At 44.1% G+C, this 19,820-nt stretch overlaps 1 protein-coding gene across 1 annotated transcript in view; it reads left to right on the forward strand.

Annotated features, from left to right (window-relative positions):
* The first annotated feature begins 563 nt into the window (after window positions 1-563).
* The window catches only part of FBXL17 (F-box and leucine rich repeat protein 17), a 318,512-nt gene continuing 299,255 nt past the window's right edge, over window positions 564-19,820 (forward strand). Inside the window, exons 1-2 of the mRNA XM_074932732.1 lie at window positions 564-2,781; window positions 15,654-15,776. Of these exons, the coding sequence (XP_074788833.1) occupies window positions 2,020-2,781; window positions 15,654-15,776 (885 nt within the window). The 5' untranslated portion in view covers window positions 564-2,019. The remainder of the gene's footprint in view (window positions 2,782-15,653; window positions 15,777-19,820) is intronic.

Consider the following 19,820-nt stretch of genomic DNA (forward strand, 5'->3'; position numbering starts at 1 on the left):
GGGCCCCATTCCCTACCAGACCCTTCTCATTTATTGTCTTAGTTTTCTTTCTTTCATTCTGCGATCCTTATAGCAACAAAAACCCCTTCAGGAACAGTGTTTCAAATACCAAATTCTAGGATAGAGTTTTAGTTATCAGGAGAAAAATGACAAGAATTAAGTAGGAAAATTATCTGACGGTGAAACTGCTTTGGAAAGACAAGATGAGATGTGTCCTTGTCTATGTTCTGTACAAGTCAATTTCAAAAGGAGGTAGCATAGATGGATCATGTAAAGGTAAATACTAGAGGAATGGGAAGAATTCCACATATGAGATATATGTGTATTATGGTGTGTATGTATCTCAAAAGAATGGGGCAATATATATGGAGCATGAAAGTTATATACAGGTCAGGCACTCACCAGTATTTCTGCAGGAAATACTACTATGTGATGATATAAGTAAAGACTGTGTCATAATGAGTATTCAGAAGCCACACAGCCAGATTTAAAGATGAGATTTATTTTGAATATTTGACATTGCAAGCATTTATTCTGAATGTCATTTGGTTTGAAGGCTTGACTTGGACTTTAATCTTCTTTTAACATTGTCTTTGTTCTTACTGTAATATATTGTTGAAATCTGAGGGACAAAAAGACTTTGCCAATTTCTTCCAAAATTTGCTGCAGCTTATATTGATGAATCTCAGTGAGTTAAAAACTCAGCTAAAATGTTCTCTTACTGTACTTTTACCCAATAGTATATTTAGTATTTTTCTCATAGCAAACATGTTTTTACTGAGCTGTTGAAGACTAATAATACAGGTAGGAAACAAAACCAATAACGTCACAGTTATTTTAATCCTAACATAACTTGTTCCTGGGCAAAATATCAAAAGATTTGCTTCACAGTATATAATACTGTGCATTTCTTCTGCTGCCCTTTGTTATTTAATAGCAGTACTGCACCATATATATACTTTAGCTATAACTTGCCTTCTCCCTTCCCAAACACCTTTTACTAAAGACAAAATTCTGTATGCATTTAAACCTAGATATCTAAATCAATTCACACCAAGACTTTAGATACAAATACTGAAATGCCAGGCATTGAGGAGGGTCTTAATTTAATTATGTCGCATATGTGCAAAGATATATACACCCTGGGCACCTGCAGCAGGGTACAATACACTACAGTTAGAGGTGAACATTCATCGGAGCAGGGCATATGAGGATGGAGGCCACATACAGGCCCTGTTTCTGGCTGGACAATGTTTTAAAACAGCATAAAACAAGTATTTGCTGGTGTGTGTTGGTGGGAAGAAGGCATTGGATGGAGAAAACTTGGAGAAACTCTTTTGGTCGTCTCAGAAGGCTGTGTTACCCTGCCACTGCATAAAACCAGCTGCAGACCTGCACAGCTGTGTACAGTCTGACAGTAGTGGGCAGGAGCCCTCTCACCTTCCCCTCCGAATTGTGACCAAAAATTTATTATTTCAGGTATTCAGAAATATGTATGTATGTATATTATATGCGCGTATTATATATAAATAGAAATTACATATTGGCTCTGCTCTATACATTTGTATTTATACACACAGTGCATTTAAATAACGCGCGTACACTGCTTAACCGGGCACAGTCCGGCACATCCACGGGTGCCGTGGCGGCGGGTCGCGGGGCGGCCTGCGCCGGCCGGGGAGCCGTTACCGGCGCCCCCGCAGCTCCCTGACGGGCCGCTCGGAGGAGGGGCTGCCGGGGCCGCCGCCGCCTGCCGCTCCCCGCCGCCGTCAGCTCCCAGCCGGGCGACAGCCAGGCCGCGGAGCGCCGCCCCTTCGCCTCGCCCGGCTGAGGTCAGGGCGGCGGTAGCGGAAGCTTCTCCCTCCCGGCGCCGCGTCCCGGAACCAGCCTCGGCGCGGCATCCTGGCCTGGCCCGGCGCGGCGCCGCCACCTGCCGTCCCCGCTGGCAGCATGACAGCGCCCGCCGCTGCCTCCAGCGGGTGACGCTCCGAGGGCCCTTCCGCCTCTGCCGCCTCCTATATGGGCCACCAGCTTTCGAAGGAGGCAAGCAGCCTGAGCCGCGATCGGCGCTGCCGCCGGGGGAGGAAGGTGCCGCCGCGCAGCTGGAGCTGCTTCCTGCGCGGGCCCTGCATGCTCTGCTTTATCGTGCACAGCGCAAACCCGCCCGTTCCGGAGCACCTGCCGGCCGGTGACCCTCTGCTGCCGCCGTCGCCCTACGCGGCCCTCGCCAGGGCGGAGCAGCGCGCCGCCCACCGCCTCCTCCGTCTGCCGCCCGCCGCCTGGGAGCCGCGGGGCCGCTGCCAGCGCCTTCTCCTCTCGGGCCTGCTGTCATCGCCGGTGCAGGGCATCCTGGGGCCGGTCAGGCCGCCCGGCGAGGTCGCCTCCGAGATGGTGTGCAAGCGCAAGGGGACCGGCCTGCCCGCCTGCCCGCCCTGCAAGCAGCCGCGCTGCGCCGCCGCCGCGGCGGAGCCCGAGGCCTCTGCCTGCCAGTGCCCGAGGGAGGCGCAGGTCTGCGACCTGCCCGCCGCCGCCGGCTGCGCAGCGGGCGGTGGGGGTGTGCCGGCCCGCGGCGCCTCCGGGGACAGCGGCGGCGGGGGTCAGCCTGCCTTGCCGCCGCCGCCCCCCGCGCCGGAGGAGGAGGAGGAGGAGGAGAAAGAGAAGGAGAGGAGCGGCGAGTCGGGCTTCGAGGAGCCGCTGGACCACCCCGGCGACTATTGCCGAGAGCCGCTGCCGCCGCCGGCCCTGGACATTAATCAGCTGCCGCCCTCCATTCTCCTCAAGGTGGGTCCGGGACAGGTGGGCAGGCAGACCTACTCCCTCCCGACGCGCGGTTGGGCGCGGAGGCCCGGGGCTAAGCGTGCCGCCGTGGAGGCCGCACGGGTGCCCGTGTCCCTGGATGGGCTCGGTGAGTGTGGAAGCCGGAGGCGGTGGGGTCCGGGCGGTCGGCCCCGCCCTGAGGGGTCTGGACTCCTCCGGCCCGGCCTGGCGCTGCTCGTCGCCTCGCGCAAGGACACCTGCGGCGTCTGATACGCCGGGGGGGGGGGGAGCGGGGCGGCCTGCCGGAAAGTAGGGTGCCCCAAGCACCTCCATTGCACGACTTAGCTCACCAGGCATTTGTGAGATAAATAGGGTTATGGGTGTCTTTTTTGATTTTGTTCTTCCCCCTTTGTTTTGGTTTGTCAGTGTAAACGGTGTTGTGACTCATTAACTGGAGGTGAAGACACACAGAACTGCAGCAGAAGCTGCCTCCTAAATATTTTGACTCATACTAGAACTTCATAATAGAATCATAGAATGGTTTGAGTTGGAACACCTTCCACTAGACCGGGTTTCTTAAAGCCCGGTTCAACCTGGCCTTCAACACTTCCAGGGAGGGGGCGTCCACAACTTCTCTGGGCAACCTGTTCCAGTGCAACACCACCCTCACACTAAAAAATTTCTACCTTACAGATAATCTAAATCTGCCCTCCCCTAGTTTAAAACTGTTACCCCTCATTGTATCACTACACTCCTTCGAGAAGGAGTCCCTCCCCATCTTTCCCATGGGCCTTCTTTAAGTACTTGAAAGGCCATTAAAAGGTCTCCCTGAGCCTCCTTTTCTTCAGGCTGAACAGACCCCCAACTCTCTCAAGCCCGTCCTCATAAGGCAGGTGCTCCAGCCCCCCGATCATCTTTGTGGCCTCCTCTGGACCTGCTCGAGCAGGTCCGTGTCCTTCTGAGTTGGTGTCGTAGACCTGGACTGCTGGTGGGTCTCATGAGAGCAGAGTAGAGGGAGAGAATGACCTCCCTCGATCTGCTGGCCACACGTCTCTAGATGCAGCCCAGGATACGGTTGGCTTTCCGGGCTTCAAGCACACATTACTGTGTCCCAGAGTCTTTGCTAACCTTTTGTAGGTAGACACAAACCATAATACAAGCAGAAGAGATTCCACCCTCAGAATTCTGAGGAGCCAGATCCTGGGTTTTTTTATTTCCTTCCTTTGATTCACAGCTCTGTGACCTCCCGATGCAGTGGTGCTAGTGCAGAAGTGGCTGTTACCTATGTCTGTATGTGGGCTGGTGACAAGTCCAAAGATACATTATGGAACTCCTAAGTAGTAGCTGGGCATGGGTTGCTCAGGTGCTGTTCTGGTGTTAAGCAGTCAATTAGCGTCATTGAATTGAAGGATACAGGACTGGATGGAAGGGTTTGTGAGATTGAACTTGGCCTGCAGATTGTCAGATGTGCCCTACTGAATAAGGGCGTTCACAGTGCAATATGCCAGTTGTTCGTGTTCCCTCGGCTGGGGAAGAAGTCTCTCTTCATCGGTATGGGGGGATAAAACAACTGTGGTTCCACAGACTGAAAAAGCTTGTAAGTTGTTTTGCTTTTCATTTAGTCACTGAAATCTTTAATCTTTGTAGATGAGGGTGGTTACATTTGACTAAAGGATAATTTAAATCCATTCTCTTTAAAATCTATGGCGAACTAAGGAATTAGAGATCAGTCAACTTGACTGTAACCTAGACAGATGGTGAATGAAAAAAGAAGGTAGCTGTTTGTAAGCATGCAGTGCAGAAGATTAGAAAATCTTGTGCTATGTATCACTAAGTTTTCAAAACTTTGTGTTGCGTATCACAAATCTGCACCTATTGCAATTTCACTATTTATTTCTGAAAAGCAGAAAGAAGTCTTCCTGTTATACCTGTTACGTCTTTGCTGCCATTTAATCAAAAAAGGTAACGGATGTAAAATTGTCTGCAGAGTGAGTGAACTTAGTACTGCCGATTCAAACAGTCCAGACCTCCTTTTGAGCCGTATTAACAGGAACTATGCATGTAGAACACGGAATATAAGTTCTCTGCTGTGCTTGATGCTTTTAAAGCCTCTACTAGAGTACTCTATCAGGTTGTGTGCACTGGGGTCTCCTTAGAAAACCCACAGACAAATTGGAGAGGCATCAAAGGAGAGCTAGAATTTGTGGAAACATGGCCTGTGGTGGTAGTTGGAAGATTCTGTTCAAACTGACTGACACTTCTGTTCAGAAAGAAGACTGAGATGCACTCTTTTGGTATGAGAAAATTGATAGAAAGTTAGACTGTGGTTCTGTCCTTTGTCAAATAAAAAGAAATAATAAGCTTAATTTGATGGGAGGGAAATTTGGGTGAGATAATTGGAAGATGGCACAGTATGATAATATTTAAGTCTTGGCAAAGACACCTCGTTTCCTGCCTCTGAGGAATGTGAAGAGTTGGGATTTTTATTTATCTTTTTAACAATAAGAGAGATGTCCTTATCAGGGATATTCTGGTGTGCTCAAAACAGAGAAGGGTCTAGAATAGATGACCCTTTGATGTCTTCTTTTCAGGTCTTCTTTCTTGGTTTGCTGCTGTTATTTTTATAAAGCATGAACACATGGTGCTCTGCATCAGGGATTCTGCACTATGAAGGGAAGATAAGTGTGTATTATGTTTAACGTAAAGTTTTAATGAATATAATATTATTATTATTATTTGAGGCACTACTGGATCCTTTTCTTGCATCTTTACTCAATGTTTTTTACTTACTTTTCTTATTCTTTCCTTACTGTAGTAACATATGTTTGCTTTTGTTGCTGTAATAACTTATATGTTTCCTTTTGATAATGTTGATACTAGATGCAGGGCTGCTATTACTGTGCTACTAGCACTGCATTTAAGATTGAGTGATAGGAAGTGGGTTTGATAGACCAGAACTAGACCTTTGTTTTTGTCTTCTGATTTTGAACGTTGGCATTTATTTTTAATAAACCTACACCTGAAAAGACATGCTATAGTTGCACTGTGATTTTTTTTTTTTCCCCCTGGCCTAGTCAGGAGGCAGAGGTATCAAAATACAGTATTTGGATTGGACTTCATCCACAAGTTCATGGGGTTACTTTTGCTTTCTCTCCCTCTTGTGCTGTGTTCCCATCAATTTATCCTGTCTAGAGTTTGTGTTGAGCCTTACTTTTAGCTATAGCACTGAGAGAAATGGTAAGGGTTTTGAAACTTTGTGGCTGATGCAGGGAGGTAAATGTTCTTTTATTTCAATCTTAGTTATTCTGCTGAACTCCTTTTTCTCTAGCAATGGACTCACAGCAGCATAGTTTTTTTCATGAAGCTCACTCTCACCCTTTGATTGCAATAGGAAAAAGAACCAGCTTTAACTTTACTATGCTGTGGCTGAGCTTCTGGAAGTGCAGCTGAAGGTCAGTAAAGGGAAAGTGTGCCAGTAGACTAGTAACAAAAGCAAAGATACTATATGGACATTATTTCAATTATAAAGTTCTGAAAGGTGTCCTGATATATTTTGTCATTTGTTGCAGAATTGTAAGTATTTTGGTTTCCACATGTGTGTGTGTGTGAAAAGGTGGCTTTCGTGAAAGTATGTGGGTTTTCACATTACAGAACGAGTTATGTGAGGGAGGAGATAAATGTCTTGGAATGAAATTGTTTTTCCTGAAGGCAGATGGGTGCCTTGACACTCATCCCCCATGGCCGATAAAACTTTTCCGTTATGTTGTTTAGGTGTTGCTTGGCTCTACATCACCAAACTTATGTATTATTGCATGGAGAAGACTCATAGATTATACGTTGTGCATTGTTTCAATGCAGAGTAAATGAAATACAACTCTTGCTTTCATTTCCTATCCATTTATTTGTTTCTTTGTTCAGGGTGTCTGACCTGTGTTTGATCTTTCAAAGATTTTGGTATGTTTTAGTGACTCAATTTTTAAACTGTTGTGGTGATTCAGAAGCAGCACAGGTGTCTTTTAGTGAGGACAGTTGGATGGCTGGGGGTAAAACTTTATCAGCCCCCTTTCAAGTAAAGATATTATGCTCATTCATCAGAACTCTTTATTTCTATTAGTAGGAAAGGTATGGTATCAGTGTCTCCTGTTGTTTCTTAAGACAGAAACTGAAGTTGTGTTTTGCATTACAGGTAAGGCAATCCATTAGGAAGTGGATGTTAAGCACAGTGTCTGTCTCCCTTTTGTAACATTTGGCCAAATGTTCCTGCTGCTAGTTTTGTGCTCTGTAGTGGTCATGCAGTTGCAGAGTGAGTTGATTCGACTGGCTAATCTGACATCAGTCTAACGTTGTAAAACTTCCTCAGAATCGGCTGCCTGAGAAAACTTTCTCTGGATACAGTCACTAAATCCAGCACAAAAATTCAGGTAACCAAGAATTAGGGGACCAGTAAACTGTTTCTACTAATGGCAGCTTGCCATATATATACTGTCTGTGGTGTGAAATCACACCATCACTTTTCCTGGCTGACAGATTTTTGTTAATCACAAGAGCATCTTTAACTTGAATCCCTTCACAGATACACTGAGGCTTCTTTCAGAGGTGTGTGCCTCAAGTGCTTTTATCTTTTTCAAGTACTCAGGTGCTCACAAATCATTCATGTTTCTTTTATTCATTTGGGGCTATGTGTGGATAAAGTAATGAAATCTTTTAAAAACTAAGCAAATACTTTTCTGCCCTTCCTTCATCTTCTGTTGATAGATGATTTTTTAATTTTCTGAAATAGAATGATATAAAACCACTGGAAGCTTAACTTCTCATGCCTGTGATTACAAATACTGTGTTTAACAGTTCATAGTAAAATGTCATGTACTACATGTTTCTTTTATTAAATAGTACTTCAGTATTCATTTTGTTAATAAAACTTCAGTTAGTTGCTGAAAAAAGTTGCACCCAGTGGATGAAACAAACAGTTTTCAAGAATGAATATATCAAGTTCATTAGGCACCATGAAATGTCTGAGTTTACATTTTAATGTTCTTTTGCTGTTAATGCCATAAACTTTTTGGTTTCAAAACAAATCTAGCTGACACAAAGTAATGAAAACGTAGATATCTATTCTTCTTGAATACAAAAGATTTTTATCCAGAAAAGAAAGCTTCATTCACAGAAATCTTTACTCTTCTAGATAGATTGAAATATCTTTCAGATAAAAATAATGGACAGAAATAGGAAATGAATGGATTCACTTTTTATAATCTCTTTCTGCTGTGGGGCCTATGGCCTATATTTTGTTCATGTTCATAAAGTTGTATCTTGTTCTTAAAGTTAGTATTATCTTTAAAGAATGGTATTAGCCATCAGCTGAATTTTCTTGTCTCTGTTTCTGAGGCAAAAGCTTTATAAATCTGTATGATCAATAATTCTAACTCCTTGATTTGTTTTTTTAAAATACTTTATTTTTGAATTAGGATTGTCTTTTGATAAGTTAAAATTCTTTCTTGAATTATGCTTATGCTTCATATTTTATTTGTGTGATGTGAATTCTTGATTTTGAAAAACTTGTTGCTGAGGATATTGTGTCACCAAACATGCACAGTTCTGTAGTGTGGTTCTTTTTTCATCGCACCATTTGTGGGTATGATTGACTTTTCATGATTTCCTTAGATTAGAAGTGCAGTTAGGTATCTCATTCACAGGATTGAAGTTTGATGAACTTGGTTTAAGGCTGAAGTTCTGAAATATTTACAGATAAACTAATTAATACATGGATTTACAATATTTAAATATCTTTAATCTTTTAAGAAAATATTTTGATAGTGTGTGGAGGCTTTTGGGTTGTTGGTTCCCTTTACCCAGTTCCTGCTGAAATGCTAACATTTAGCACAAAAGTTCAAAGTAGTCCTTTTTGGAAACACAGCTTTAAATATCTATGTTGTGGTTTAAATCACATGCTATGCTGGTCTCTGGTCTGCACTATCAGGACATGGAAAGTTGAAAAGTCCTTGATTTCTAAGCAACAACTGAAAACATCAGTATATTATCAACATTCTTCTCATTCCAAATCCCATACTGAATCCAAACCGTAGCACTATTCTAGCTACTAAGAAGAAAATAAAATAGCTCCATCCCAGCTGAAACCAGGACAATCTAATATACATTTAGTACAGAAACAGTGGGGAAGTGTTAAGGGTGTAATACCTGAAACCCATCATACATGGACTTGGTGTTAAAGGAGTGAATTACACAGAAGAACTTTTATTTGTAGCTTTTTTGGTTGGAGCCTTCAATAATATTAATCAGCAACTTCTTCTTCCTTTTCCCATCCATTGTCTTACAAAATATTTATTCCAGAAAGTTGAAGAAACCCCCCAAACTTGGCCAGGCACTGTTTTTTGACAGTCTGAAGTGTGCTGTGCAAGGACTTAGTTTGGCTAGATTAAAATCAGTCAAACCATCACGTGATCCAGAATTGTGGATTGCCGTAGGGATCCTAATTGACTTTCTGCAAGATAATGGACATGTGAGCAATCCCGCACATGAGCAAGATTGATAAGAGCCTCAGCCTCAGCAGGGACATGACAGGGACATAGCCCTGAAAGGACAACAAAGAACTCAACAAACAACTCCAGTAAATGTGTTGGACGGAGAAAGACATTGTGTGGCACTTATTATCCAATCACAAGAAGGCTTGAAGTGTGTGGACAAAGCTAACTATCCAATCATAAGGATTGTACCATGTACTGTTCGCGTGCACGGGAGAAAAGCATTAGAAAAGGGCTTGTTTACCTTCAATAAATTGGCATTGCTTGATCATATTGGTCGTATGTGTGTCCATATCTCCCGCAGATTGCCACAGGTGTGTGCAAGCATACTGAAGATAATGGTGTTACCTGTCAAACAGGGTTCATTACCTGATGTGCAAAAGGCAGTCTCACACACAGATCTGAGATATCAGTTTTATTCCGTAGTTGTGCAAAGATGGGTGCTAGGGGGTAATTCCACAAAGCTAGCATGCTACACAAATGAACTACAGCCTGTTTATCCTATTATATGATTAGTAAAAACCTAAGTTTACACTTATTGATCTGTAACTACCATTCCACCTGCTATTTGTTAGTTATATTGAAATTAGCCTCACTTGCTGTGTAAATTAATGCGCATGTTCCTTGCAGGTTGCAGGTAGGGAGGAAGTCTTTCCAGGCTTGAATTGAGTCAGTGGTTGTGATCTCCCCCTACTTTTACTTCTCCCCCAGTTTCCACAGATTTTTGCTGACTTCATGCTTCTTGGGCAATCATCCAGCCTCTGGTGCCCTCTGGGGCAGGATGCTCTCCTCTTCTCCTTCTTTTAGTGTTTCTTCAAAAGTAAAGTCGTTAGCAAGGCCTGTATCAGGTTTACACGGTGAAGCTAGGGATTAGTGGTTCTTGTGCTTGATGAGACACATTTGTACCAGCTACAAAGCTACAGTAGTGTGGAATTAGTTGCTTAACGGTAAAGGCATGTGTATGGTTGTATATATCAAGGATGTAAAGCTGGAGTGTTTGAATTGAGTTCAGCAGATCGAATGTGGTCTGACTGAAAGCCAGCTGCATCTGTTAGTTAACTTTTACCATCCTGGGCATTGCATTTTTGGATTTTCTTTTCACTATGGTCTACAGTGAGTCTGTGTGAACACTTACTTTGAAGCAAGAGCTTGACATTAAAGAACTAATGATACCTGAAAGAAAGGTATGATAAAGCCATCAATGTTGAACATTATGAGTGTTCCTTAAATAGGGTATAGCCTAGGTACCCAGAAAGTCATTTGCATCCATTGAAGGGGAATAAAACCCCATTAATCTTAACTATCACTTAAAAGGTTGAAGCAGGAGGCACTGACATCTATTTTTGGAACTTGAGCTGAAAAAGTGTGAGATGAGAGAGAGTGAGGTACACAAGTAAGGGGGTTTTGTTTGCTTGTTTTCTAGAACTCTACTTCCTCTACCCCTACTGTTGCATTTAAAGCAATAAAATAATTTGGTAAGAGATGAATCCCTTTGAGTTTTAGCCAGTCCTCAGAGTTTAGAGGGGCTAGGTGCTGTTGGACTTCTCTCTTAATAGGTATGCCAGTTGGGGATGTAACTATAGGCCTGACACCAGATGCACGAACAGCCCATATGCTGTAGGTCTGGTTGCATTCAAGAGAAGCAGTCAGGTTCATGAATAGTACGGTTTATTCTTATGCAACATTTAGAGATTCTGAGATGCCTACGATAAATGCACAAACTGCAGGTTGGCTGTATAGCACTACACACAAGAAAAAGATTGCAATCACACACACTTAATTCCTGGTTAATCACTCAGCATAGCTGAGGGCCCGTATCTTACCAAAAGGCGTCCCTTCTGTGGGGGTAGGGTGGGAAGCACAAACCCGTCAATCTGTCCCTCTGATTTGGTATCAGATTATTGTCCCTCTGATTTATATACAAACTCGGGGTAGTATTTGTCTAACTATGTATGTGTGAGTGGGTGAGACTGTGATCCAGCCATTGTTTCTTGAGTAAGACACAGCACATTCCTTGGTGCAAGGTGTGTGCTGTTTTTTGTGGGAAAAGAGGAAGAATGAGAGTTAAGGTCTGCAGAGTACAGCAGTCCCTGAGAGAAGGGGAAAAGCAAGAGAGAAATCTGCATAGTCATGTTAAATGTTCCTTGAGGTAAGTAGACGAATGGGATTGCGCAGCCTCCACTTCTCTTCTCATTCCTCCTTGGTGCCACAGCAACACAAAGCAGTGGCTCTCCATCCCGCCCTGTGTTTGTTTAAGGAATGTTAAGGAAATGTGTGTTTTGCAGATTTTTCACTGTTTTGCTTTTCCCATACTTCCAACACCTGCCTCTTGCCAACAGGAAAAAAAAGTGTGAAATGCATCTAGAAAATACTAATAAACTTTTTTTTTTTTCTTTTGAGAGTGCTGAAGGATATTTAAGTTTCTCTGGTGCTTAAAAGGGGAATTAGAGAGTTGAGGGGGAAGAAAGTGAGTATTGGATATGCAGGGGTACGTACTTGAGTGCAATTTTCAGGAATTAAATGTGCTAATTAAGTAGACCTTCAGAAAGTTATATGTCACAAACATGAGTTAAATGAACAGGCTTGGGGATAGCAATGCTTATACCTTTCAGCTGTATTTACACAGCCTTGGGAATTAGAAAGCAATTTAAAACTCAGGACAATTAAGCTGCCATAGTATCAGTATATATCTAGAGAATGAAACTAAATTAAAGGGTGGCGAAGTTCATCAAAGTGAGTTGTAGCTTTTTATGCATTAGTGTATTATTTTAATCAGCAGCTAAGATAATCCCTCAACGTAAGGATAATGTGCCACCAAACTGGAATATGTATATGGTTTGCTACTGTGGTAGTTTTACCTTGGCTAAATGCCAGGTACTCACCAAGTTGTTCTATCGCTTCCCTCCCTCCTTTTTTCTCAACAGGTCAAAGAGGGGAAAGGAAAGAAAATAAGATAGGAAAAAACCCCCAACCCTTGTGGGTAAAACAAAAGCAGTTTTAATATAAGCAAAGAAACCAGATTTATTCTCTAGTTCCCATGAAGAGGCGATGTCGGGCCTTCTCAGGATGCAGGGGGCTCCGATACACGTAGTGGTTGCCTTGGAGGACCAAGGGTGACCCCAGCCCCTCCCTCCTTTCTCCCAGCTTTATACTGAGCAGACCCTCCCAAGATCTTGCCCACCCCGTCCCACTGGGGAGGGAAATGTCGGAAGGAGCCTTGGTGCTGTGTGAGCACTGCTCAGCAGCAGCCACAACACCAGGGTGCTATCAACACCCTGCCAGCTCCCAGCATAAAACACAGCACCGTGAGGGCTGCTATAGGGGAAAACCAACTCCAGCTCAGCCAGACCCAGTACAGATACTAAATTCCATTTAGTGTAATTCAGTACATCTTTTAACAACTGCAAGCTCTGAAGAGAAATTTATGTTTTACATGGCATTATTCAGAATCCTTTTATAGTTGGACCAAAGTTGGAAAGGCCTTGTCTTTAAACATGTACCACCTGGGTAGCTTCTTGTGGCTACTCCTGTCTGTGCTGGAACTTCTGCAAATGACTTTGTCAGCAGCTGCTTTTCCCCCTGGTGGCTTCACTGATGATTTTTTCTCTAAGAAGTCAATTTGCAACACCTGTACACTGTCTCTGCAGCTAAAGCATAGACTGAAATACGACCACAAATGCCTTGAGACATTTCTTCCAGAATAATCCTGTCTGTGCAGAAATACAGTTTGTGTCAAGTACTGAATCAAACTTGTTTCTTTTTTGTTTGGCATTGATACTGCTGTGTCTCATACAGTAGCAAAGCAGAAGCAGTAGGTCTTCTGCAGTTTGTGAGGGTTTTCAGGTTTTGGTAGAATGGTAGTTGGAACAAAAATTATTTATATGCTTTCATATTCACAGTGCAACTTGATGAGCAACAGTCTTTCCCGTTCTGTTTGCCCTGTTCTTAAGAACTGCAAGCTCTTGTTTCTTCAAGTGAAGGTGGTATTTTCACAGATAAGTGTATTTATTTCCCACTGTAGAAAAGATTATTTAAAGTATTCTAAAATGCAAGCCTTGTCATCCCTTCTTCATATTAACTGGAATCAGACTGATTGCCTTTATATTGCCTTCTTCTCTTCTGAAGTTTTTATAACTTGACAGTTTCGGTATTCTGTTTCATACTGGTAGTAGGAACTCTTACACTGTCCTGCATGATATCCTTGTCTCCAAATTGGAGAGACATGGATTTGATGGATGGACCACTCGGTGGATAATGAACTGGCTGTATGGGCACACTCAAAGAGTTGTAATCAATGGCTTGATGTCCAGGTAGAGAGCAGTGACAGTGGGGTTCCTCAGGGTCCGTGTTGGGACCAACATTTTTTAACATATTTGTTGGAGACACGAACAGTGGGATTGAGTGCACCCTCAACAGGTTTGACAATGACACCAAGCTGTGTGGTGCGGTTGACACACTGGGGGGAAGGGATACCATCCCTTGACAGGTGGGCCCATGCAAACCTCATGAAATTCAGCAAGGCCAAGTGCAAGGTCCTGCACATGGGTCAGGGCAATTCCAGGCACAAATACAGTCTGGGCGATGAATGGGTTGAGACCAGCCCTGCACAGAAGAACTTGCAGGTATTAGTGGATGGAAAGCTGACTGTGAGCCAGTAATGTGCACTCACAGCCCAGAAGGCCAACCATACCCTGGGCTGCATCAAGAGAAGTGTGGCCAGCAGGTTGAGGGAGGTCATCCTCTACCTCTGCTCTCATGAGACCTCACCTGGAGTACTGTGTCCAGTTCTATGACATGAACCCAGGAAGGACATGGACCTGCGTGAGCATGTCCAGAGGAGTCCACAAAGATGATCAGGGTCTGGATCATCTCCCCTATGAAGACAGGCAGAGAGAGTTGGGGTTGTTCAGCCTGGAGAAGAGAAAGCCCAGGGAGACCTTTTAATGGCCTTCCAGTACTTAAAGAGGGCCCGTGGGAAAGATGGGGAGGGACTTTTTCTCAGGGAGTGTAGTGATAGGACAAGGGGTAATGGTTTTAAACTGGGGGAGGGTAGATTTAGATTAGCTGTAAGGAAGAAAGTCTTCACTGTGAGGGTGGTGAGACACTGGAACAGGTTGTCCAGTGAAGCTGTGGATGCCCCCTTCCTGGAAATGTTGAAGGCCAGGTTGGACAGGTCTTTGAGCAACCTGATCTAGTGGAAGGTGCTGCTGCCCGAGGTACAGGGGCTGGAACTAGATAATCTTTAAGGTCGCTTCCAACCCAAACCATTCTATGATTCTATGAACTCAAGTTACCATGTATTATATTCCAGTACTTCACTATCCTTAGTTTAGAAGCCTAACAATTTTTGAGACTAATTGCCCTACCCACCACAAGGATGATGAAAGTTTTGTTCTCTCAGATTTTTGGACCATACCTTTTTCTTGGTTAAACACTCCCAGTCTTTTCTTTGAATATTTTCTAGACCTCAGTGCTCTCCTATGGACACTCTCCAATATTTTCAGATTTTCTTGAGCACAGTGCCTGAGATTGGCTGTAGTGCTTCCACTTCTTGATGTCCTTCTTAGTTGAGTGAGAGGACTGTTTTATTTTATTGTCTGTATCTCTGTGTAGGTATCTTAATACAATGATTGCCTTTTTAGTACAGGGTGATGTGTAGATTGAAGTTCATTTGTGGTTACGGTGTACCTTCAGATGTAACTCTTGACAGATGTTTATTAATAAACAGCAGTACTTTTGAGGAAGGGCTGCATATAATACATGTAACAGCGATTTATGAGCCTGCTATAAAGTTAGAGTTTATTCTTTCTTTGTAGGCTCTACAGTGCTCAAAACATCAGGGTATAAAATGATGATTCTGTGCTTAGGTTCCTTGTATGACACTGATTTGCTCTGCTGATCTGCTCCACCATCCCATGCCCCCTTCCCACAAGACTGATGTTTTGGTACCTTTGTGACTCTTCAATTCAGTTAAGAAATGAAGGGTTTTTCTATCTAAATCAGAGTGGGAATGAAAACACCTTTTAAATGGCTTGCAAATGACTAATACTTGTAATTCTTTGGGTGTGCCATCTCAGAAGCACATTTGAAATTTGGTCTAAGAAATGAGTACTTAAGTAGGATATATTCTGTTGTTAGTTGCGCTAATGTGAGTTATTAATATTGTCAGCTGTTGTGGGATGTAGGTTTTTTGTTATTGTCCTTGACTAATGAAGTTGGGGGCAAGTTCTAGAACTGAGTGTTGCAATGCATGCTAATATATTTCTGTCTTTTACAAGACAGATTACTAATGAAATATTTCTGTCTCTAAAATAAGATTGCTTCTGGCAAATAATATTTTCTTCCCTTTCTTTACAGATATTTTCCAATTTATCTCTGAATGAGCGTTGCCTTTCAGCGTCATTAGTCTGTAAATATTGGCGTGACCTCTGTTTAGATTTTCAGTTTTGGAAGCAACTGGATCTCAGTAGTCGTCAACAGGTATGAAGGTATCATTGTGGAAAAACTATGTTTTGATGACTCAGAATTTGTTCTTAGAACTTGTACTCTCGAGCAAAGGTAAAGAAAAGAAACCTATAAGATCATGATGGCTGTGCTTTCAGGGGTTTTGCTACAAGAGGCTGGCAATGTTTGGACTCTTAGATTAACTACTTTAAGTGTAGCTTCTTTTCATGGCGATCAGTTATTAAAGACTGTAAGGAGAAGTGCTGTTTGAAATGGATTGTGGGTTACCTGTCTCAGGTCTGCATCAGGTAGTATTAGTTCCATTCATAAGAACTATCAGATCTCATATTATTTGAAAGATGTATCTGAGCATTTCTGAGAGTGTTCTAACTGTTGTTTGTTCTGTTTATTTTAACAAATTTTCTTTAATTTTTCTTCAACTGATGTCACTCCTACTAATCAGAAGACAGATTGTGTCCTTTTAGGCCTTTAGCCAGTCCTACAATTAATGGATTTAATTTAGTGAGATACTTATAGAGTCCAGCCTTAAGATTGTTCAGGGTGACTTTCCTCCTTGGAATATTTTTTAAGGATGCCTGTGTTGTTTGGCCACCCTCTTTAGGTTTCTTGTTACTTTCAGAGGTTTTTAAAACCATTTCTTGAGAGTTTAATGAAAATATAGGGTGCAGGGGAACAACCATGGGAGAGTCCCCTGTAGGGGTTTGAGTCCAGCTGGCAGCCAGCCACCACACAACGACTCACTCACTCTCCCCTGCCTGGGGGATAGGTTATAGAATTAGAGGGGTGAAGGGGGATTTGTAGGTTGAGATAAAAAGAGTTTAGTAGTTGAAATAAACTAACAATAACAGTAATGGAAAGTACAAACGGGTAGTGCACAATGTGGTTGCTCACCACCTGCTGACTGATACCCAACCTGTTCTGGGCCAGTGATCCCGTAAAAGCCATGACCCCAAAGCCACAATTACGGAAGCGAGAGAGAATCCCCAGCTTCCCAGCTGACATTCCTCTGTATACTGACCATGATGCTACATGATACAGAATATTCCATTGGCCAATTCAGGTCTGGTGCTCTGGCTCTGTACCCTCCCAGCATCTTGTACACCTATACATGGGCAGGACATGGAGAGTTGGAAAGTCACTGATCTCCTAGCAACAACTGAAAACATCAGTGTATTATCAACATTCTTCTCATACCAAATCCCTTGCTGAATTGAAAAATATCACTATTCTAGCTACTAAGAAGAAAAATTAACTATGCCAGCTAAAATCAGGACAGTCCCATTTAAAGAACCAGCAATATGAGCTCATCTGTGCTGGACATGAAGAATATATGTGTGATACTGTTTTTCAGACCATCAGTTCGTAAGAAAGCATGCAAGTTCTCTTGCTTCTATGTTACTAGTTAACATATTTCTAAACCACTATAGAAAAGTTATATTGCAGATTGTCTGATTTTTCTCAAGTGACTCCAAAGCACACTCAGACCAGAGGTCCATCTTTTTGCTCTGTAGGTACTATGTGTCAAATAAGTCTTTCTTCACTGTCTTGAAATGTAGCCTTATTTCTACAACAACAGATTTTAATGGTTTTGCCTGTTAGGTATTTTGGAGTCTCACTAAAGCTTATCAGTTGTGACACAGCTCTTAAGAAAACTATCTTACCGATTTTTTTGTTGAGTTCCTAAACCAATATTAAGCACAAATGTTATCCTTCTATCTCTGTATGAATGGATTGATGCTTTTGGGTTTTTTGATTATTGTTGTGGTTGATTTTTTGTGGGAGAGGGGGTGTGCTGGTTTAGGCCCTGCCGATACTGGAGACCACGTTGCCATGGTCTCTCCCCCACCCTTGGACGGAGTAGGGCACAAACCCCGGGGTTGAAATAAGGAGAAATTTAATACAACAGTGTAATAAATAATAACCTGAACAACAACAATAGCAACAATAAACAGTAATAACAGTGACCAAGACAAGAGATATACAGAGAAATACTGCAATGGACACAACCAGGCCACGTCTGCTTTCCCATGACAGGAGCCACAAAGGAAAAAAATTCCTGCGCTGCTGCGCCGGACCTGACGTCAGCATGGTATGAATAACCCGGCTGGAGATCCCTTCCCCCTCTCTCTCTGCTGGGGAAACCTAACCCCATCCTAGCTGAACATAATCCACCCCTTTATTCTATACCATCTCCGTCATGTCCAGCTGCCATTTAGCAGATAACAATAACACAAACACAATTTAAGAAGGCACAGCATAATTCATGGCGTGTTCTCACCCAGAATCAAGTCCCCCTGTGGTACGCATTGGACCTCTCCATCGTCCTGCATCACCCACCAGGTACACCCAGGTCCGTGGGCAAAAGCAATCCTGTGGATGGGTTTGCCTTTGCCTTTGCCTGGCGCAGGGTTAAACCAGACCATTTTTCCCACTATATTCCTCATGCGCACCACAGGGACTTTATCCCCATCTACAGCACGTGGAGGTTTTGACTGAGCCAGGCCAGCTCGACTGGCAGATCCTCTTGTGTTGACTAGCCAGGTGGCCTTTGCTAGATGCATGTCCCAGTCTTTGAAGGTCCCACCTCCCAATGCTTTCAATGTGGTTTTTAACAGTCCATTGTAGCACTCGATCTTCCCAGAGGCTGGTGCGTAGTAGGGGATATGGTAGACCCACTCGATGCCGTGTTCTTCTGCCCAGGCATTTATGAGGTTGTTTTGGAAGTGGGTGCCGTTGTCTGACTCAATTCTCTCTGGGGTGCCGTGTCGCCACAGGACTTGGGTTTCAAGGCCCAGGATGGAGTTCGGGGTGGTGGCGTGGGGTGCTGGGTAAATTTCCAGCCATCCAGTGGTTACTTCCACCATTGTGAGCACGTGGCGCTTCCTGTGGCGGGTCTGTGGCAGTGTGATGTAGTCGATCTGCCAGGCCTCTCCATATCTATATTTCAGCCATCGCTCTCCATTCCGCTGGGGCTTCACCCTCTTGGCATGTTTGATTGCAGCACACGTCTCACATCCGTGGATGATCTCTGCAATGGTGTCAATGGTGAGGTCCACCCCTCGATCTCGACCCCACCTGTATGTTGCATCTCTACCTCGGTGTCCCGAGGTCTCATGGGCTCACCAGACTATGAACAGTTCACCTTTGCGCTGCCAGTCCAAGTTCACCTGAGCCACTCTAATCTTAGCAGCTTGGTCTGCCTGCTGGTTGTGTCGATGTTCATCAGTGGCCCGACTCTTGGGTACATGGGCATCCACATGGCGCACCTTCACAATGAGGTTTTCCACACGGGCTGCCATGTCTTGGCATACTTCAGCAGCCCAGACAGTTTTACCCTTACGTTGCCAGTTGCTCTGTGTCCGTTGCTGCAACCATATCCACAGGGTATTCGCCACTGCCCACGAATCAGTGTAGACATAGAGCCTCGGCCACTTTTCCCGCTCAGCAGTACCCAAAGCAAGCTGGATGGCTTTCACCTCTGCAAACTCGGTGGACTCACCCTGTCCTCAGCAGCTTCAGTGACCCGTCGTGTGGGACTCCACACAGCAGCCTTCCACCGTCGATGTTTTCCCACAATGCGACAAGACCCATCAGTGAACAGGGCATATCGCTTCTCCTCATCCGTCAGCTCGTTATATGGTGGGGCCTCCTTAGCACGTGTCACCTCCTGTTCTGGTGACATCCCTGAATCTTTGCTCTTTGGCCCGTTCGTAATCACCTCTAGTATCCCTGGGTGGCTGGGATTCCCTATCTGAGCCCGTTGTGTTATCAACACAACCCATTTACTCCACGTGGCATCTGTTGCATGATGTGTGGAGGAGGCCTTTCCTTTGAACATCCACCCCAGCACCGGCAGTCGGGGTGCCAGGAGGAGCTGTGTTTCAGTGCCGACCACTTCTGAGGCAGCCCGAACTCCTTTGTACGCTGCCAGTATCTCCTTCTCAGTTGGTGTATAATTAGCTTCAGAGCCTTTGTATCCCCGGCTCCAAAAGCCTAGAGGTCGGCCTCGGGTTTCCCCAGGAGCTCTCTGCCAGAGGCTCCAGGTAGGGCCATTCTCCC

Source organism: Athene noctua, chromosome Z, assembly GCF_965140245.1.
Source record: "Athene noctua chromosome Z, bAthNoc1.hap1.1, whole genome shotgun sequence".
Classification (NCBI taxonomy): Eukaryota; Metazoa; Chordata; class Aves; order Strigiformes; family Strigidae; genus Athene; species Athene noctua.